The following is a 21,048-nucleotide window of genomic DNA, read 5'->3' on the forward strand; positions in this document are numbered from 1 at the left end:
CATCTTTGCTCCAATGGAGCCTCGGCTGCGGGAGGGGAAGAGAGAGACAGAGAGGAAGGTGCGGCGGAGGGGTGGAGAAGCAAATGGGCGCTTCTCCTGTGTGCCCTGGCTGGGAATCGAACCCGGGTCCTCCGCACGCTAGGCCAACCGGCCAGGGCGAGGTTAGGATTTCAACATATGGATATGGGACTGGGGGACACAGAAATTCAGACCATAGCAGTGGGGGAAGGAGAAACAAATATGTGGTAATTGCCAAGGAAAAGAGCAGAGAAGGGTAAAAGATTCAATGGCAAGGACTTGAGGAAAAAGGTGAGGTGGGCCAAGTGAAAGGTGGGGGGCCTTTCCAGCAAGGGAGAACAGAGACTACAAAGTAAAATAGTTGGAGGGTAGGAAGAAAGAGGCAGTGAGGGGCCTGATCACATGAAGCCTATTAGGCCTCTGACTGCTAAGTGCTGTGGGAAAGCAGGAGCAAGGTCATTTTAAGTTCTGGGAAAGTACTTGTAATAATCCAAGTAGTAACTTACACTGAGTTGTAGCTTTGGAGATGATGGTCCTGGATGTACTTTGAAGGTAGCTAAGATTTGTTCATTACAAGGTTTCTTTTGGGACCTATTCAATATTCAAGCACTTGTCATAAAAGGGAGACTGTATCTGAATAAAAATCTGTTTTTCAAGGCTGCACCAATATGAGTTTTATTGGTCTGTAACTGGAATACTGCTGCATTTACTGCACTTTGGGAAGCTTGACAGTTGTGGGTACCTATCCAAGCTGCTCTAGACTCTCCTTCCTTCCTAATAGAACCCATATTGTTCAGGGGATGTTTGGGTACTCTTCCAAGGACAGATCTTGAATCATATAAGCCAGTAGTTCTTATTTAGGGTACTTTGGAAATCCTTGAAGGGCTTAGTTATCACAGTGATTAAGAGATATTAGAGGTATTTAGTGGACAAGGGCCAACGCTAAACGTTTCAACAACACAGCACAAAACAATCCTTCATAAAGAATTACTTCACATCCCACAAAGTTCCCACTTGTTCACGTGGCTGAGAACTTGAGCCTAGAATTTATTTTTTATGACTCTCAAGAAGTAGTTACATGGGTGTTAATGAACAATTTTCCAGGAATGTAATTATCATGTAAACAATGTCCTTCACATTAGAGCCTTGTGTTGATTTTTAAAGTATATAATATATGAATTTCATTTATACTTTCACCACAAAATAAAAGGAGGCATTACCTCTGAAGGGATCTGAGCCCCATGTTCTTGATTAAGATTCTTTGAGGCACTGCATACAACAGTAATCCATGACATGAGGGGGAAGTCTGTTGGAAGACTTTTGGGGACTAAGTCTCAACCCTTAACTGAGATACAAGAAAGATGCAGTCACCTTTAAGCTTCTGAAGTTGTCAACACTCGGTAATTAGAACTACATCAGAATTAAGGACAAAATAAGACACTGAGGATGAAAGCAAAAATATGGAAAGACTTGGTACCTAATATTACCAAGCCACTATACTTGTACCTTAGGATTTATTACTAGACTTATATTAATAAAGCTACTTGGAACTGAAAGCAACCAGGAAAGAGTAGCCCGTTTTCATGCTAGATCAAAGTCTAGCCTTTTAACATTCCAAACAAAAGATGGGGCTCTAAGAGGAAAAAACCCAAAACCCTCAGAACCAGACTTGTCCTTGGTGACATGCTAATTATTTCATTATACCAGCCTTTCCAAATCCTGTGTTTTACCTGAGTGACCCTAGGTCAGGGAATTGGAAAGTATGATGCATGTTATATTATCAAAGCTAAATCTCAGAGCCTCACCCCTCACAAACAGGAGATCAAAATGCTTTTCATGTTTATTTTTTTAAAAAGTCCAGAATGGATCAAAAAGAACAATCAAGGATACAGGTGCCAGACAAAGGCCAGAAGGTAGCTATAAAAGTACACCATAGGAAAATTAGGAAGCCTTATGACCTTGTTTCAAAAACTGTACCTAACATAAATATTTAGCTTAGGTTTTCCATCAACCTAGCTTCCCCTGCTCTATCTCTGAATGTGACAGGGCGGGCTTGCCTTGCAAGGCCTCAGTTGAAGGATGCCAAGTACATACAGGCTGGTACAACAATACTTAAGTATCTTATCCCCAGATAAGTTTCATTCTAGGTCTATCACTGACTACCTTCATTGTGGTGTGTGGGATGGTTTCACCCCTTGGAAATATGGCTACTTCAGCACAAAACAATGTAAAGTCTTTATAATGATCAATAAATCATCTTCCCTTTTACGTGCAGCTGAAAAACGATAGGCTAGGGATAGGACATTGTGAGCTTTGTACTGCTGGCATTATCACTCATTAAATGATCATTAGCTTAGAGTCACTAAATTTACATATTAAGGAAATTATATATAGGATACTGCAAAAACACAGTAAGACTGAAGTTTGCCTATTTCTGCTCAGGAAGTCCCTTCACTCCCAAGCGTCATATGTTATCTGTCTCCAACATTTACTGCCATTACTGTTTCTCCTCTTTTTGATCTTCCTTTTGTTCCCCGGTGCCAGAACTTCCAGAGCCTTCTCGTTCAGAGGCCATCTGTTAAGAAAACATTGGATAGCCATTCATTTAATGTTAAGACTGACAGCTTGCTCACTGATGACCTATAAAACGAGAAGCCATATCCCACCTATTCCACCCTTCTTCCCTCCTTATACACTACTGATGGTTTCTGTCTCCTTCCCTTTGACCCCACCCTCTCTCCCTTCCAAAGTAAAGCCAAGAAGGATATTTTCAGTACTCCCAGTTTTATAAATGGCTATGTTGGGAGCCACTCGTGAGGATAATCAACAGCAGTTACATCAAGTTTCAAGTTAGAAGCAAAAGACCCTTTTGTCCTTATACCTTTTTGTATGCCATTTCGAAGAGCTTCAGTGATGCTTGCTGAAGGGAAGATGCTGCCTGCCTTATGTTTTCTCCAGTTTCACTATCTTTTCGAGCCAGGAGCTCCCTCATTTTGGAAATCTCTTCTTTTAGCTTGTTGCACTTAAAAACAAAATGAAACAAATCCCTCCCTTTTTCTGGGTTTCCTGTTCCATTACATGAAGCAGAAATATTCAGAAACATTTCTTAAAAACTAAATTCCTACCAAGATGCACACAGACAGATAAAACCTCATTAACACTGGTTACAATGCCTCTCAACTTCATGAACTATTCCATTATAAAAGAGGGCTCACCTCATCAGCAGGCAATTGGTCCTTGAATTCTTCCATCTTGCTTTCTGTATCATGGATGATTCCCTCAGCCATATTAACTGCTTCAACTCGTTCCTAAGAGAAATGGAAAATTGGAAGACTTCCCCATTGTTGTTTCGCTGAACATCTATCTCACTGAGAAAAACAACATGCTTACTCTGCTGCATATTGTTACAGAATAAAAACATAAATGGGGAAAAAAATCACTGTGGTGGTCTGAGGTAGTCTGAAATGTTGATAACAGATTTTAGCTGGATTTTATAACATAAGAATTAACATGGGAAAACTGAAAATACAAAATAAAGGCATTCCACATAGTTATGAGCAAAGGGGAGAAGGGATAGATGAGGATAACAGAAGATATAAGATCAATGACAAATGTCCAAGCTCCCTCTTTCACCTTCCTGCTGAAAAGGCAGAAATGTGTTAATCACCTTCTTTCGTCTGTCTTCTTCAGCATATTTCTCTGCATTTTTAACCATATTTTCAATATCATCTTTGCTTAACCCACCGGAAGACTGGATCACAACTACAGGGAAAAGAAAGCATTTCATTACTTCAGGTTAAAATTACATATCTCATCATCTACTGCATTTAAAAAAGAAAATACTGCTCAAAATAGCCAATCTTGATGTGAATTATGAAGAGGAATACCCTGTTGTCCTACAATAAGCAGAGAAACCAAGGGTATGATGTATACAACGACCAACTGTCTCGCCTACCTACCCAAACTTCAGCAATCCACTGCCTATTTTCTGAAACACATCTGTCGATGTGAATCTGATAACTGAGGAGAAAAGGGGTAAAGAGGACTCATCTCCCAAGGTGGTGAGAAAAGACATGCATAATCTATTCTAGAAGGTCATGTTCCCCACATAAAGGAACTCTAAGGTCCTTCACCTCACTCTTAACAGTCTGATAAATGAGGAAACTTACTCTGCTGCTCACGTCCTGTACCCTTATCTTTGGCAGAAACATGTACGATCCCATTGGCATCAATATCAAATGTAACTTCAATCTGAGGGACTCCACGAGGGGCTGGGGGAATTCCAATCTAAAATAAGCAAATAGAGTAAACGAAACTCCTTCACAAAGAGATCCAGTGCTGTAGTTCCAAACCTGTAGTCTTCTGGGGAACAAGTCACTTGGTTCCAGGTAAGAGCAAGCTATAACTTTGCTTAATTATACAAAAACAAGTTTATAAGTAAAGGTAGTAGTTTAGTTCCATTGCTACCTAAAATGAATAGGGCTCATACCAGTTAAGGTTAGCTGTAGCAAGTAACCATAATGGCTTATGTACCTGGGGGCACATATATTATAGCAAGAGCAAACTCTCCCTCACTGTTTATCTCACCAAGAAACAAAAAACAATGCTAACTGGAAGCCAGTATCAATGTGTCTTAAATTAGTAGCCAGTAATTCTTCTAATTAGTATTATCTATGAACATTTCCCTGTCTCTTATAATAATTTATTTGGAAGCAAGAGACAGGAAGGGAGGGAGATGAGAAGCATCAACTCATAGTTGTGGCACCTTAGTTGTTCACTGATTGCTTTCTCATATGCCTTGACTGGGAGGAGGGGGGCTCCAGCCAAGTCAGTGGCCCCATGCTCAAGCCAGCGAACATGGGGTCCTATCTTCTAAGACCCCACACTCAAGCCAGCAATGCCCACATTCAAGGGTAACGAGACGCTCAAGCCAGCAGCCTCAGGGTTTTAAACCTGGGTATTCAGCATCCCAGGCCGACACTCTATCTATTGCACCACCATCTGGTCAGACATAATATTTTTTTAAATTTATTTAAATACTAATTTTTTTAAAGAGAGAGAGGGGGGGGGCAGGAGGGAGAAGTGGGAAGCATCAACTCATAATAGTTGCTTCTCATATGTGCCTTCACTGGAGAAGCCCAGGGTTTTGAACTGATGCCCTCAGCATTCCAGGTCAATCCTTACCCACTGCACCACCACAGGTCAGGCCAGGCATACTATTCTTTTTTTTGTGTGTGTGTGTGTGTATTTTTCTGAAGCTGGAAACGGGGAGGCAGTCAGACAGACTTCGCATGCGCCCGACCGGGATCCACCTGGCACGCCCACCAGGGGGCAATGCTCCACCCATCCAGGGCATCACTCTGCCTAGACCAGAGCCACTCTAGCGCCCGGGGCAGAGGTCACGGAGCCATCCCCAGCGCCCGGGCCATCTTTGCTCCAATGGAGCCTCGGCTGCGGGAGGGGAAGAGAGAGAGAGGAAGGAGAGGGGGAGGGGTGGAGAAGCAGATGGGCGCCTCTCCTGTATGCCCTGGCCGGGAATCGAACCCGGGACCTCCGCACGCTAGGCCGACGCTCTACCACTGAGCCAACCGGCCAGGGCCCAGGCATACTATTCTTAAAGCTCTTATAACACAAGCAAGGCTTTCAAGTAAAAACTCAAGCCAAGGTTTATCCAGTTGCAGAATTTGTATGTATACTGTTAACAGAGTGCTTCAGCAGTTTATGGTACTACTAATAAGGGTTAGAATACAGTCTAACTTTACAGTATAAAAGAATGAGGAACAGCCTGACCTGTGGTGGCGCAGTGGATAAAGCGTCGACCTGGAATGCTGAGGCCGCCGGTTCGAAACCCTGGGCTTGCCTGGTCAAGGCACATATGGGAGTTGATGCTTCCAGCTCCTCCCCCCTTCTCTCTCTCTGTCTCTCTCTCCTCTCTCTCCCTCTCCTCTCTAAAAATGAATGAATAAAATAAAAATAAAAAAATAAAAAATAAATTAAAAGAATGAGGAACATATTTAGGATTCCCAATACCCACCAAAGTAAACTGTCCAAGAAGTTTGTTGTCTCCAGCCATCTCTCTCTCACCCTGACACACTTTAATCTCCACTTGAGTCTGACCATCAGCAGCAGTAGAAAACACCTAGAGAAAAAGAAACTTCCTGGGTTGGCAGTCTAATTAAACTACTTGCCTAACACAAAGTATAAGCCAAAGAGATATTCATACCCCAACAGTGGAAGAATCCTAATGTACACTATTTTCAGAACAAAGATTTATGTCTTTGCTGGGAAACGAGTAGGATTAGCATAGCAAAAGGTCATGTGATGGCTACTGTTTCTGCTAAGCAAACGCATCATACAAAGATGCAGCATTGGCACAGGCGGCCTTAAGAGGAGGAGCTAAAAAAAATGGGACATTGAAACATGCTCATCTGGGGAAATACGTCAGAGACAGGACATGTATTTTCTGCTCGTCACAGGAAGTCACCACACCTTCAGAATGATGTGTTGGCAACACATCACCACACAAATATAGCAATAGCCAGTTTTTCATTAAAACATAAAAATTTAGAAAATCAGGGAAAATACTTAATCCAAGACCCAAGGCATTGTCCAGATAGCCCTGACTTGGCACCCCAGGCCATCCACTGTTCACCATGAACAGAAGCACATTCCACAGTCTTGGCCCCACCACTATTTTTACTTCCTTTGACAACAAAGAGTATAGGGAATTTAGTCCCAAATGATGACGCTCCTTTTGGCAGGTTATTAACGGAGACTATTAATGTCTTCCCTACAATCATCACTATCAGCTAACCAGCAAAGAGAATTTTTCCAGGAACAAACTAAAAAAAATGATTGAGATCTATGCAGTGGTAGTTTGAGCCAGAGGTTTATCCAAGGCACAATTCAGCTGCTAATTGGAAAAAAAAAAAAGAGAGAAAACATCAGTCTTACCACCCACATTCACCTAGTATGGACTATAAACAAAACATTTCCCAGAAAAGCTCACAAAGGTGGCTGCAATCACATCCCTCCCAGACCCTGGTATCTCTGTGACTAGGTAGAGAGTGGAGGCTCTTACCTGGCTTTTCTTGGTTGGAATAGTGGTGTTCCTGTTAATAAGTTTGGTAAATACACCTCCCAGAGTCTCAATACCCAGAGAAAGGGGAGTGACATCCAGGAGCAGCACATCTGTAACATCACCAGCCAACACACCTCCCTGAATGGCAGCTCCAATGGCCACAGCCTCATCAGGATTAACAGCTTTACTTGGGGCTCGGCCAAAGAGATCCTGCACAGTCTGCTGAACCTGAGTATCAAGAAAAAAACTGTCACCCACTACTCAAAGCAACTAACTGCCCAGGAAGGGAGACAGAACACGTGTCCCAAGACCACAGCAAATCAAAGGACAAGTTACTTCAGATCTAAGAGTTCCACTCAAATTACTGTAGTATTTTAGTTGAATTCTTGTTAATAATCTGAGTGTATCATGTAGGTAACACTCATATACTTTTCTTACATGACAGCTCATTCATAGTCCTTGTAAATTTGGAAAGAATTTTTGTCATCTAATTTCCCACACAACACATTAAATTAGAAATAGAGGGTGTGGGGTTGGGGAGAAAGGGGAATATAGAGGGACAACAATGTGACAGAAAATGAGTTGACTTTGGGTGATGGGCACACAATGCAACCAACAGTTCAAATGCTATAGAGATGTTCACCAGAAACCTATGTATTCTTATTGATCAATGTCACTCATTAACTTTAATTTCAAAATAAAAAGATTAAAAGAAATAGAGGGTACAAGGCATGGTGACTCAGAAATTACATAGTCTAAGTCCTCTTCTATGTTATCTGTAAAACCAACATCCAAGAAGTGGTGGATACACAATGACAACACTAGTGCTAATGTGGGACATGTTCTTCCTTGCCCCCCACCCCCCACCCCTTATTACTAATGTTAGGGAAAAATACTACTTAAATAGCATCTGGAATAATTTGTCAACATAAAGGTATCTTTCTGGTCCACAGCCTCTCTTTTTCTCTCCTGATTTATTCTGTGCGTATTTTCCTAAGAGCATGTACTCAAAAAAATTAAGAAAACATGAAGGCCCAAAATAATTCTATGAAAGCTATAAAGAAGTGCATCTTCAACAGGTTCTGTGCTCAGTCGTTAGCTTTCTACACACCTGTCTTTTCAGCATGATGTGTTGATGAACAGAATGCATCACCGCACATATCTTTGTTGAAGAGATACAATGAGAAACTCTGAACACTATGCTGCAAAGACATACGCCTAATACTGCCTCATGGAGGCTCATTAGTACCAAGGTTTTAAGCTATCTCTGACTGCAAACATTCATTCCTAAAATTCTGCAGACTTCAGTTCAGGATTCTTTCTGCTACCACCCCAATGACACTTTGCCCTTCCTATTCCTTTTTCTTATACCCTTGGATTTTAAAAAGAGGCTAAAAATAATTCTTAATTAGGGCAAAAATTCATCAGGGCTACTGTGGATGAAAGGCCACATATTCATGTCCCTACACATCATAAGCCATCTGTCCCATAAGCCATAAGAAAATATATACAATGCTCACAAAAATTAGGGGATATTTTACAGCTTCATATTCATTTTGAAATATCCCCTAAATTTTTTGAGCAGTATATTATGTGCCAGCCCTCTCTCCTCTCCATGTTGAGAATTTCATGAGTCCATCTATACCTTGGGCATTCTAGTCATGCCACCAACAAGAATCACTTCTCCTATGTCACTCTTGCTGACTTCTGCATCCTGCATGGCTTTTTGGCATGGGGCAATGGTCCTCTTGATTAGATCGATGACGATCCCCTCAAACTGAGCCCGGGTCAGCTTCATATTCAAATGCTTAGGTCCAGAAGCATCCATTGTAAGATATGGCAAATTGATGTCGGTCTGCAAAGGAAACAGAAGACCAGTAGTTGTGAAGTTTCTTTTTCTTTCTTTTTGTATTTTTCTGAAGTGCAAAGCAGGGAACAGACTCCCACATGCCACTGGGATCCACCCGGCATGCCCAGAAGGGGGCGATGCTCTGCCCATCTGGGCCGTTGCTGTAGCAACCAGAGCCATTCTAGCGCCTGAGGCAGAGGCCATGAGCCATCCTCAGCACCAGAGTCAATGTTGCTCCAATGGAGCCTTGGCTGTGAAAGGGGGAGAGAGAGAGAAAAAGGAGAAGGGGAAGGGTGGAGAAGCAGATGGGCGCTTCTCCTGTGTGCCCTGGCTGGGAATTAAACCCAGGACTTCCACATGCCAGGCTGACGCTCTACCACTGAGCCAAGTGGCCAGGGCCATCGTGAAGTTTCTTATTTAATTAAAAACTGGCCTGACCAGGCGGTGACGCAGTGGATAGAGTGTCGAACTGGGATGCAGAAGACCCAGGTTCGAGACCTCGAGGTCTCCAGCTTGAGCGCGGGCTCAACTGGTTTGAGCAAAGCTCACCAGCTAGAATCCAAGGTCGTTAGCTTGAGCAAGGGGTTACTTGGTCTGCTGTAGCCCCACGGTCAAGGCATATATGAGAAAGCAATCCATGAACAACTAAGGTGTCTCAACAAAAAACTAATGATTGATGCTTCTCATCTCTCTTTGTTCCTGTCTGTCTGTCCCTATCTATCGCTCTCTCTGACTCTCTGTCTCTGGAAAATAAATAAATATAAATAAAACAAAAACAACAACAACAAAAAAAACTAAGACTGAATGCCATAGTGGTTATACCCACTCTAAAGGAACAGCCACCAAAAAGAGACTGCCTCTTTAAGATTCAACCTCTTATCTTTCCAAAGGTAAACACTAGAGCATCTATTATTAAATAATGAAGTACAGAGTAGAGAAGCAGAAAAAACTCTGTTCAGGAGATAAACATTCTAACACTAAATATACAGGGTGGAAAAAAATAAAAATAAAAATAAATATACAGGGTGGGCAAAAGTACATCTACAATTGTGAGTACATGAAACATAGTTTATGCTTGTTATTAATGTATTATTTTCCATATAAACAACTGCAAACCTACTTTAGTCCCACCCTGTGTATTAAAAACTACACTTGTTTTTCTCCACCAAGTTTTAAAAAATTCCATGTGCATGAAAAAAACCCATCAATGGCCTGACCAGGCGGTGGCACAGTGGATAGAGCGTCAGACTGGGATGCCGAGGACCCAGGTTCGAGACCCCGAGGTCACCAGCCTGAGCGCGGGCTCATCTGGTTTGACCAAAAGCTCACCAGCTTGGATCCAAGGTCGCTGGCTTGAGCAAGGGGTTACTCGGTCTGCTGAAGGCCCGTGGTCAAGGAACATATGAGAAAGCAATCAATGAACAACTAAGGTGTCGCAACAAAAAACTGATGATTGATGCTTCTCATCTCTCTGTTCCTGTCTGTCTGTCCCCGTCTATCCCTCTCTCTGACTCTCTGTGTCTCTGTTAAAAAAAAAAAAACAGAAACAAAAAAACCCATCAATAGTATGCTCTGAATCAAATAACTTACCACCAAGCCAGGGTTTTGTAAGTTTCAGGAAGATAGTTAGACAGCTATAAACAGAAATGCTTAGAGAGAATTACAAGGACTGACTTTACCAACATCACATCCACAGAGCAGCGAACATAGCCACAGTCACACCATGTAATATTCATTATTTAATAAATCCTAATAAGGCATAGATTATAATTATTTAGACTAACAAAACTCATCACTAAACATGCTGAAACAGGCATCCGAGGGGTAGATCCTCAGGAACAGAATTCCTTATGCCTCTCCTCTAACTTCACATTAAAGCACAGCCAGCAGGGAATCAAGATGAAGGGGAAGAAATCCTTAAACCACCTTTCTTCAGGTAAAGTACTTGGAACTACTAAACTGCTTAATAAACAGTGAAAGTTGGCTCACCTTCTCTAGCAATATAGTGTTACTGGGTACTGCCTTAAAGAACACCATTGACAATTTCTTTCCTTCTTTGCAAAATGTCAATAACCTAAACCAGAAAATAGAATTTAATCATCCAAACCAACATAATCCAACAGAAATTTCTATAATCTGTGCTGTTCAATTCAGGCTGAGCATCTGAGATACAGATAGTACAACTGAGGAATAGAATTTTAAAATTTTACTTAATTTTAACCACCCACATGTGGCTACTGTATTCGTGTAGTGCCAGACATTGTTAAAATTAGTGACCATGTGAAAAACCCTTCACGACAAAGTTCTGTCCTTCATCTTTCTCAAATCCAACCTAGTACCTCCCACTGTCACTCTAGACCAAATCCTCTCTCACCACAGGGTCTATCTACTACAAATAGCCTCCCAGTGGCTTCCCACATCCACTCAGGCTGACCTCCGTCACAGAACCTCTCCCCACTGAAAACTCCACTCCACCTCGGCCAAAGTGCTTTTCATAAATCCAGACCTGACCATGTTACTGCCCCACACAGCATGTTTTCAGTGGTTTACACTCACTCATTTCAGGACAGATGCCAAATCACAAATCTATAAAGACTCCAGCCTCATGTCCCATGCTCTTCCTGCCTGTCTGCACTTTGGGTTTCACCCCAGTCCCTCTTATTTGACCCATTATCTTTTCCTGATTAATTCACCTTTCAGAAGCTCTCCTCGTTATGTCAAACAGCTCTGACAACCATCAGGCTCCTCCTCTATGACAAGCTAAATTTACCTTTTTTATCACACTAATAATAGCTTACATTTAGAGTACTTATTACTTATTATACATTGTCCTAAGCATGTTACACATGTATGATATGTTAATTTAGTAATCCTTACAATTTTAAGGGAGAAAGTGGCACTATTATTTTCATTCTATAGATAAGACAGAAATGTTAAGTAATCCATCCAAGGTCACAATGCTTGAGATGATGAAATAGGACTTGAATCCTAGCAGTTTACTTGTAGAGCCACTCTTATTTTGATACCTCTGGTCTGATGTTTAATATAATGTTCTAAATAATGCCCACCTCCCCTACCACATTGAACTTCATTAGGATGTTTCTCAGAATTTATCCTACAGATTTACAATCACACATGCAAGAACATTAATGTACAAGGATAGTCAATGTAAATAGCAAGAGGTTGGAAAACAATCCAAATACCTATCAACAGGATACAGCAGGCCTTTGAATAAAAACATTGTGTTATAACAGTGATAAAATGTCATAGGAATTTAACTCATTTTTATCAATTAACATATGGTAAAACTAGTTTCCTTATACAACATTTTGCTTAAAGGTGGAGAACCTATTGATGATGTTAGGTGAGGACTTACTGTACAGCCATGCTAATACCAACCTTTCCTTCCAGGAAGTATAAGATCTCTAGGAAGAATTCTAAGCTATTCTCTTGCAGTCCCACAATATTTCAACTGCAACCCTACCTATCATGCCAAGTTCTGCCACTCTACTAGCAGGAAACAAAGCAACACCATCAATGTCATGGGTGACTTTGTACAACTTTGTTACTCCTTACAGCTACTTAAAAAAAAAAAAAAATCCAGGTTTTACTGAAGGTTAATACCTCTTCCCCTCCCAGAAGGTAATCAAACTGACAACTAATGTAGTCATAGGCTCTGTGTCTCTGCTGCCACCCAATACCTCAGAATTACACCTCATGCCTTCCACCTTGCATCGTCTCTGACCTGGATCTAACATGCTTTCTACAATTCTATTCTAGTGATTAAGACGACGTGCAGCCTCATCTCTCAGAAACGAAATACAAGCTGATACCTTAAGCAGATGCTGAGCAAATCTGATGCCCAAAGGGAAAAACTTGCTCAGGTGTAGCAAGGGGTTACTCGGTCTGCTGAAGGCCCACGGTCAAGGCACATATAAGAAAGTAATCAATGAACTAAGGTGTTGCAACTCGCAATGAAAAACTAATGATTGATGCTTCTCATCTCTCTCAGTTCCTGTCTGTCCCTGTCTATCCTTCTCTCTGACTCACTCTGTCTCTGTAAAAAACAAATAAATAAAATTTAAAAGAATATATCATGCCAAAAAAAAAAATCTTTAAAGAAAATAATCTGACATTTAAAAAAAAAATTAAAAAATAAAAATAAACCCGAGCCTTCAGCCAGGTTTCACAGCTCCCTTTCTAGATTGGTGATCCAAATAATTAAATTAAATGAGAGACAATCAGTGACTCACACAAAGAGGTTATCTTGAGTGGCAGTTCTGAAAGTCTAGTATTTACAGGCTAGCAATTCTAATATTGAACAGTGCTAGCCTAGATTTTAGCTCTAGTATGTGTAACTTATTTGGACAGTTAACAAATTAAGCTAGTCCATTAAAAAAAAAAAAAAAAAAAAGAACTAGGGAAGTTTTTTCTTTTGTGTTTGTTTTTTTACCACCAACCAGAAAGCCTTAAGGCATTTAAAATATGCCATTCAAGTAAAGCTCAGGCTAAAAAGACCCATAAAGACTGCTGGCATTTATCTATGTCTCACCTGTACAGATGAGGAGAGTTCACATTTAGCCTTTTCAGCAGCTTCCCGAACTCTCTGAAGCGCCATGTTGTCTTTGGTCAAATCAACTCCTGTCTACGAAGTGAAAACACACAAAACTAATATTAATGAGGTGATAACTACTACTTAAATTTCAGTGATAAGCTGTAAACAGCATAAAGTAAAGCCATACATACCTTTATAAATAAGCATAAATTACTTATTACCTTTAAAAATCTGTAGGCAAAAGAAAACCTAATCTAAAAGTTATCTGTGCCTAGAGCCAGAGGGCTCAAGTGATTTCAGTTCTTTCAGCCACAGGATTCTTCTAGCTCAATAAAAGGAGTTCCCAGAATTCCTTTTCCAATATTACACACAGAGTGCCATATGCTTTCAATCTATTGTTTATTCCCACTCTGAAGCTACAATAACCAGAATAGTTAAGTCTACCCATGAAGGCAGCAATCTGAACAAGGAAATTTCCACTACCCTCATATCTATATATTAACCACACTTGTAACTAACCTCTCTTTTAAACTCCTTTACAATGTGTTGTAGCAAGGCCTGGTCAAAATCTTCACCACCTAAGAAAGTGTCTCCATTGGTGGACTTCACTTCAAATACTCCTTTCTGAATTTCCAGGACAGAAATATCAAAAGTTCCACCACCTAAGTCATATACAGCAATGCTAGAAAGAAAGAAAAAAAAAGAGGGCCTTAAGGAACAAAAGGTAACAAAGTATTAATACATACTACACATCATAGACAAACCTTGAAAATATATTTGACCAGTATATGATAAGAGCCTATACCACTACGTATTTCAGTAAATGAATATAAACTTGGATATTTTCCCCAAGGTGTAATTATTATGAAATCCGATAACTGCTAAGTAACATTTGTATTAACATATGGTCCTAACAGTTACGGGCCAAGTACACATACAGTTGAAATGAAAGAAATTCATTTAAAAGTAAAATCAACAACAAAAAATAAATAAATAAATAAATAAAAAATAAAAGTAAAATCAACAGCACTCAACCACTCTTTTGGATAAATACCTGTCAACATACATACCAAAGGGGGAAAAAAACCAAAAGTCTTGAATGAAAATCACAAATTATATAGCTTTTAACAAATCAAGGCAGTCCATTTTTATTCTAAATACAAGGTTCATTCACTATGAAATGAAGATGACTGGATAAGTCCTGGTGGAGTTTACTGTACAGACTCACACTTTGTCTTCAGATTTGTCTAGACCATAAGCCAGAGCAGCAGCTGTGGGCTCATTAATCACCCGAAGCACATTGAGTCCAGCAATCTGGCCAGCATCCTTAGTGGCCTAAAAAAAAGAAAAGAAAAAAGAAAAAAAAAGCATTTTTTACTTTTGTGTCCCAGGTACCACTACTTTCCTAAATAAAAATACTAAATGACTAACCTGTCTTTGAGAGTCATTGAAATAAGCTGGGACTGTGATCACAGCATTTTTTGCTGTATGCCCCAAGTAATTTTCTGGAAAAGAATCAAGGAAAGAATCCAATCATGAGCGTCTGTCAGGTGAAATAGGTAACAGAATTACTAATGTAGCCCTAACAACCTATGTCATCCTCTTGTAGCCACAAATAGCATTCATTAATGTTTTTCAGCACGTGATCTAAAATGTAGAGATCCTGCAGGAAAACACTCCAATTAAAGATACTGATTAAAAACCAAGACCTCACCTTTAACACTTTAGTGAAGGTTCACCAACTAGAATGACTTAAAATAGCCACTAGTTTCTTCAAATAGGAAGTTCTGCCTAACAGACAAAAGCTTACTGTGTAGTCCTTTGACTTTCAATACACTACTACTCTACTGGAAAAAAAGAAGAAAGCCACCATCACGAAAACTTGGCAGATATATTTAATCTGCAGGGAAAGTATGAATAACAACAAAGTTTTGCCATTCCTAAGGTTTTCTGTATGAAAGCCATCAGAATCATCCAAGGGACACAAGAGTACGAAAGCTAGTGATCTCAGAGAAATCACCCAGTTCTTGGCACTTTCCCAGATGTGAACTATACCTTCTTACCTGCAGTCTCTTTCATCTTCATCAACACAAATGCTCCAATCTGACTTGGGGAATAGAGTTTTCCGTGAGCTTCAACCCAGGCATCACCATTGGAGGCACGAACAATTTTAAAGGGTACATTTTTACTGCAAGACACAAAAAGTTACATTTGAAAAAACATGCCAGTGCAATCCACAACAAAGTTACCACCATACACCATGAATATCCACCCTCCATCCCAAGAGATCCATGGCCAATGAGAACTTCAAATTCATGCAATGAAAACCTTTGGTAAGTAAACATACTGGTGAAACCTGAACACTCTGGACTTCTCACCAAACAAAAGATTTGTGCAGCTGCTTTGGGAAACGGTTAGTTAACACCACCATATGGCTCAGTAATTCCATTACTAGGTGTATAGCCAGGAGAAATGAAAACATATACACACAAAAACCTGTATGCAAGTAATTATGGCAACATTATTTATAATAACTGAGAACTGAAAACAACCCAAGTGCCCATTAACTGTAAGGGGATAAACAAAATGTAGTATATACCCACACAATGGAATATTATTTGGCCATAAAAGGTAACCAAGTATTGATATATGCCACAACATGGACAAATCTTGAAAACATATCTGATCAGCACCTGATGGAGCCTGGACCACTATCTGCCTTATGAGTTTAACAACAATTTAAATGACCCAAGAATGATCAGCCAAACCTTCATAGACCATGTCTATATAAAGCAAAGACCTAATCTGTGGAGCCAAAATAATTTTTAAAGGAGATAACCTTTTGGCAGGGGTAGGGCTTGCCCTCAGGGACATGTAAAATAACTAAGGTAAGGTGCTCCAGGGGTCCTAATAAAAAGATTTTTCTTGTGACCTTTGCAATTACTCACATGTCTTTCTGGACTTCAGGGTCATCATATCGTCGGCCAATAAGACGCTTAGTGGCATAGAATGTGTTGTTTGGGTTGGTGACAGCCTGTCGCTTGGCCGGCATGCCAACAAGTCGCTCACCATCTGCTGTAAAGGCCACAACTGAAGGGGTGGTTCTGGCACCTTCAGCATTCTCCAGCACCTAAAACACCCGAAGTAAAGACAGAGAATGAGGTTCTAGTCACCCTAGTGTCTCTGTATCCGTGATTTATAACTGATGCCAAATCGCAAAACAAATTCTCAAGAATACTAATGGTCACACTTTTCTACTGTGAATGCTGATACAGAAATACTTTCTGCTAGAAATAATAGGTATTTAAAACATATTTAGTCCTTGACTTTGAAACAACCAAAAACTACAGAAAAAAATACAGTATATAAATCAGATCTTTCATAGTCAATGTAGGACCAAAGGAATCTTTCCTTCCAGGAGAATTAAATCTACTTCCCAATATTTTTGTAATGGCTAAAAGTTTTAGGCATGGTCTGACCAGGCAGTGGCGCAGTGGATAGAGCACTGACTTGGGATGATAGACATGACCCCAAGGTCGCCAGCTTGAGCAAGAGGTCACTGGCAAGAGCGCCCCCCCATCCATCAAGGCATGTATTAGAAAGCAATCAATGAAACCACCAAAGTGCCACAACGAGTTGATGCTTCTCATCCCTCTCCCTTCCCGTCTGTCATTCTCTCTCTTGTGTTTTTTTTTTAAAAGTTTCAGGCCTGACCAGGCGGTGGCACAGTGGATAGAGCATCGGACTGGGATGCGGAAGGACCCAGGTTGAAGAGCCCGAGATCGCCAGCTTGAGTGCGGAGAGGCGCCCATCTGCTTCTCCACCCCTCCCCTTCTCCTTCCTCTCTGTCTCTCTTCCCCTCCCGCAGCCAAGGCTCCATTGGAGCCAAGATGGCCCGGGCGCTGAGGATGGCTCCATGGCCTCTGCCTCAGGCGCTAGAATGGCTCTGGTTGCAACAGAGCATCGTCCCCTGGTGGGCATGCCGGGTGGATCCCGGTTGGGCGCATGCGGGAGTCTGTCTGACTGCCTCCCCATTTTCGACTTCAGAATAATATTAAAAAAAAAAATCATTAAATTCACAGATCAACAATAAAAACCAATTATCTGCACTTATCACTTCAAGATACAGTTGTTCTATTTAAAAAATAAATAAATAAAATAAATAAAGAATCCCAGGTCCTCTTAAGAACTGAATCACAGTGGGATAAAGGTTTCATGTAAAAAGTGCCTGACCAGCCTGACCAGGCAGTGGCACAGTGGATAGTGTCGAACTGGGATGCAGAGGACCCGGGTTCGAGACCCCGAGGTCACCAGCTTGAGTGCGGGCTCATCTGGTTTGAGGAAAAGCCCACCAGCTTGAACCCAAGGTCGCTGGTTCCAACAAGGGGTTACTCAGTTTGCTGAAGGCCGGCGGTCAAGGCACATATGAGAAAGCAATCACTGAACAACTAAGGTGTTCCAACACGCAATGAAAAACTAATGATTGATGCTTCTCATCTCTCTCTGCTCCTGTCTGTCTGTCCCTGTCTATCCCTCTCTCTGACTCACTCTGTCTCTGTAAAAAAAAAAATAAATTAATTAAAAAAAAAAAAGTGCCTGACCAGGCGGTGGCACAGTGAATAGAGCGTTGAACTGGATGCAGAGGACCCAGGTTTGAAACCCTGAGGTTGCTGGTTTGAGCAAGGGGTCACTTGCTCTGCTGTAGCCCCTGGTCAAGGCACAGATGAGAAAGCAATCAATGAATAACTAACGAAACTAAGGAGCCACAAAAAAGAACTGATGCTTCTTATCTCTCTCCCTGCCTGCCTGCCTGCCCCTCGCTCTGTCTGTCATAAAAAAGAAAAAGAAAAAAAAAAGATTAAGGAGGCTTCTGTTAAATAGCCTCTACCAAAGCAGAAAGCTCCTATGAACATGGTTTACTTGGGCTTCAGCCCATGTGTTATGTGGAGTTCCACTTGCTTCTAGACTATTCTGCATCTACAACCTTGGTTGAACTGATTCACAAAAGTGCAGGACTGATTACAGAAGTAACCTGTAATCCATTTGCAAGCCATCCTAATGGGTGTAATGGTAACTCAGTAGTCCAAGAGGACACACTTAAATCCTGGGAAGTCAAATCCATTCAGTTATCAGCACCATGAAAATAAGCACAAAGATCTTAAAAACTTACAAGCTTTTAAAATGTCCCTTTAAGCTGAAGGACACAGAATTCCAAATTGGGTACTAGCTACCATTACATGATCCAGAGCTTCCAATCATGCTCACCTTTGCTTGTTTACCTTCCATAACTGCCACACAAGAGTTGGTAGTACCCAAATCAATACCAACAACTGCTCCCTTGATGGCTTCTGATCTGTAAGACATTTAAAACAATGATACAGTTATTTAAATAGTGCTCTCCAAAATAGTTATAGAAATACATAGGAAAATATCTGATACTATAAGAATAGTAATAATTACATAATCTGCAAATAAATATAGATGTGTCATTATTTCCTGAACAGAATTAGAATTGTTAAGCAAAAATCTAGAGACCACTGTTGGGGGTTTACTATTTATTTCTCAAAAGAAATGAAGTTCCACTTACGCATAATCCCGCCTTGAAACAATTCTAAAAGCCTCATGACTAAGGCCATTCCAACCATCCTAAAAAAGAAAAAGAAATTGCACCAGCCATTACTATGCATGAAAATGTAAGCTTGTTCCAGTTATTCTGAAGAACAAATGAATGTGGCTATTATGTTTGAAGTATACTGAGATAAAGTATTTCATGTATAAAAAGCACTGTACCAACAAATTTAATAAGGTATGAGTTCTCCAAATAAATCAGATAAAAATAAATAAAAGCAAGTATAAAATAGTCTCAACTCAATTACGATATGGTTTCTCAACCCTGACATAACTGATTTTGAACCAAATATTTATTAGGGAAGGGGGTCTGTCCTGTGCATTGTAAGATGTTTAGCAGCATACTGGGCCTCTACCACTAGAAACCAGTAGCATGGCTCCCCGACTTGTGACAATATTATCTCCAGACATTGTCAAATGTCCTGTGGGGAGACAAAACTGCCCCTGGTTGTGAATCACTGCATTACAAAATATTACTCAGAAACTTCTCAAGTTCGTTGTCAGGAGCAGTTTACATCTAAGACCTATATATACATGTGTGTATTGCAAGTATAAATATAAAATTATTTAGAGACATTTTCCCTGACCTTGCCAAACAACTGCTTTAAAGGGATAGGATTAGAAATCTTGTGGAATCAGTTTAGAAAAAAAATTTTTTTTTTCAGGAGTGGCCTTCAACCAGGATCAAAGAAAGACCTTTGTTACTACCGAACCTCAGGCTACTTCCAAGCCCTCCTTTAATCCTACAAGAGAGCAGGGAGACAACTACAGTTCTCCAAAGACGTATGTTTTTGCTCTTATACAGTAAGGAGCACTATGGCCTTCACCTAATCTGCCGACTTTTTCTGAAATAATAGCAATTTTACCCCAAAGACTCTGTGGAACTAACTACACAAACATTCTTAAGCAAAAGCCTCGGAACTGTTTTATTTTAATTTTTTTATTTACTAAGATGTTTTCTTCTTTCATTTCATCGTAGCAAAGGAGTCTTTGCACACACTGTATTTCACAGAGGACAGTTGTCTCCGATTCGTAGGTGAGAGTACAGACTAGAACAGCGGTTCTCCCTAACTAGAACTGCGTCCCTCGCCAAGGCCAAACATCCAATCAGCTTCAGAACTGACCACTATCCGCTACCTCGTGAAATAAAGACTCCACGCTGGCAAGGGGTGAGACTCAGCAAGGCCCGAGACGCATAGGCAAAGTCCTGAAATAAGCCTTGAGCCGGCAACCTTGGTTAAGGGAAGGCCCGTCATCTTCTTTCCCACTAGTCTCTACCAAAGGACTGACCCCGAAGGGCGCGCAGCCCACTGCTGCAAAGCCCGAGACCGTGAGCCGCGAGCCCATCGGGGAAGGCCTGGCAGAGTCCTACCTGGTGGCGGACGACCGAGGGGCCCCGGGAGCCTGCAGCGCCGACGAGACGGGATGCCGCAGCTCGGCTGGCGCTTATCATGGCGGCTAAATGTTAACTGCGAGAGAGCAAACACACACTCAAACAGCCGAGAGCTGCGCAGCGCGACAGGGAAAACGTTTCTGGAAACCTCCAACCACGTGGGGTGGCAGGGCGGGGTTGGTTGCTGGGACCTGGAGGCCCGCTCTTCCGCTGAGGCGCCGCCTGCACTGCCTGACCAGAAACTATCTGACCGCCGCCCCTGGAGTCAGGGCGTACGGGCTGGTACGCTCCAAATCATGATGGTTGAAAAAGTATGTCCTTCCGTCCTGGCTGAGGCATGTATGAGCTCAGTGAGCGGCGAGAGGACTAAGAGAGTTATAAAGGCAATACCTTGGACAGTCCCGGTCCTCGGAGGCTACAAAGGTTCAAGGTCACACGGGATGAATTGCGAAATTATTACAGGCTCCTTGCGTCAGTTGCGTGAGAGAACGGACGTCTTGCGCTTGCGTAGTAGGCATCTTGCT

General features: G+C 41.3%; 1 protein-coding gene and 1 non-coding gene across 2 annotated transcripts; both read right to left on the minus strand.

The window, feature by feature from the left end:
* Positions 1–1,845: 1,845 nt before the first annotated feature.
* Positions 1,846–20,688, minus strand: HSPA9 (heat shock protein family A (Hsp70) member 9). Its single transcript, XM_066388184.1, has 17 exons — positions 20,504–20,688; positions 19,091–19,149; positions 18,769–18,856; positions 16,452–16,633; positions 15,567–15,691; positions 14,935–15,008; positions 14,732–14,838; positions 14,023–14,185; positions 13,501–13,593; positions 8,745–8,954; positions 7,100–7,327; positions 6,053–6,157; positions 4,188–4,305; positions 3,686–3,780; positions 3,234–3,326; positions 2,900–3,040; positions 1,846–2,593 (listed from the first exon to the last, which is right to left on the minus strand). The coding sequence occupies exons 1-17, from the start codon at positions 20,582–20,584 to the stop codon at positions 2,516–2,518; spliced, it is 2,040 nt and encodes a 679-aa protein (XP_066244281.1). The 5' UTR covers positions 20,585–20,688; the 3' UTR covers positions 1,846–2,515.
* LOC136377876 (small nucleolar RNA SNORD63) lies at positions 8,183–8,257 on the minus strand. The gene has a single exon (XR_010746491.1). It is a non-coding gene; the product is annotated as a small nucleolar RNA SNORD63 (small nucleolar RNA).
* Positions 20,689–21,048: the final 360 nt, after the last annotated feature.

The sequence above is a fragment of the Saccopteryx leptura genome, chromosome 6 (genome assembly GCF_036850995.1).
Source record: "Saccopteryx leptura isolate mSacLep1 chromosome 6, mSacLep1_pri_phased_curated, whole genome shotgun sequence".
Classification (NCBI taxonomy): Eukaryota; Metazoa; Chordata; class Mammalia; order Chiroptera; family Emballonuridae; genus Saccopteryx; species Saccopteryx leptura.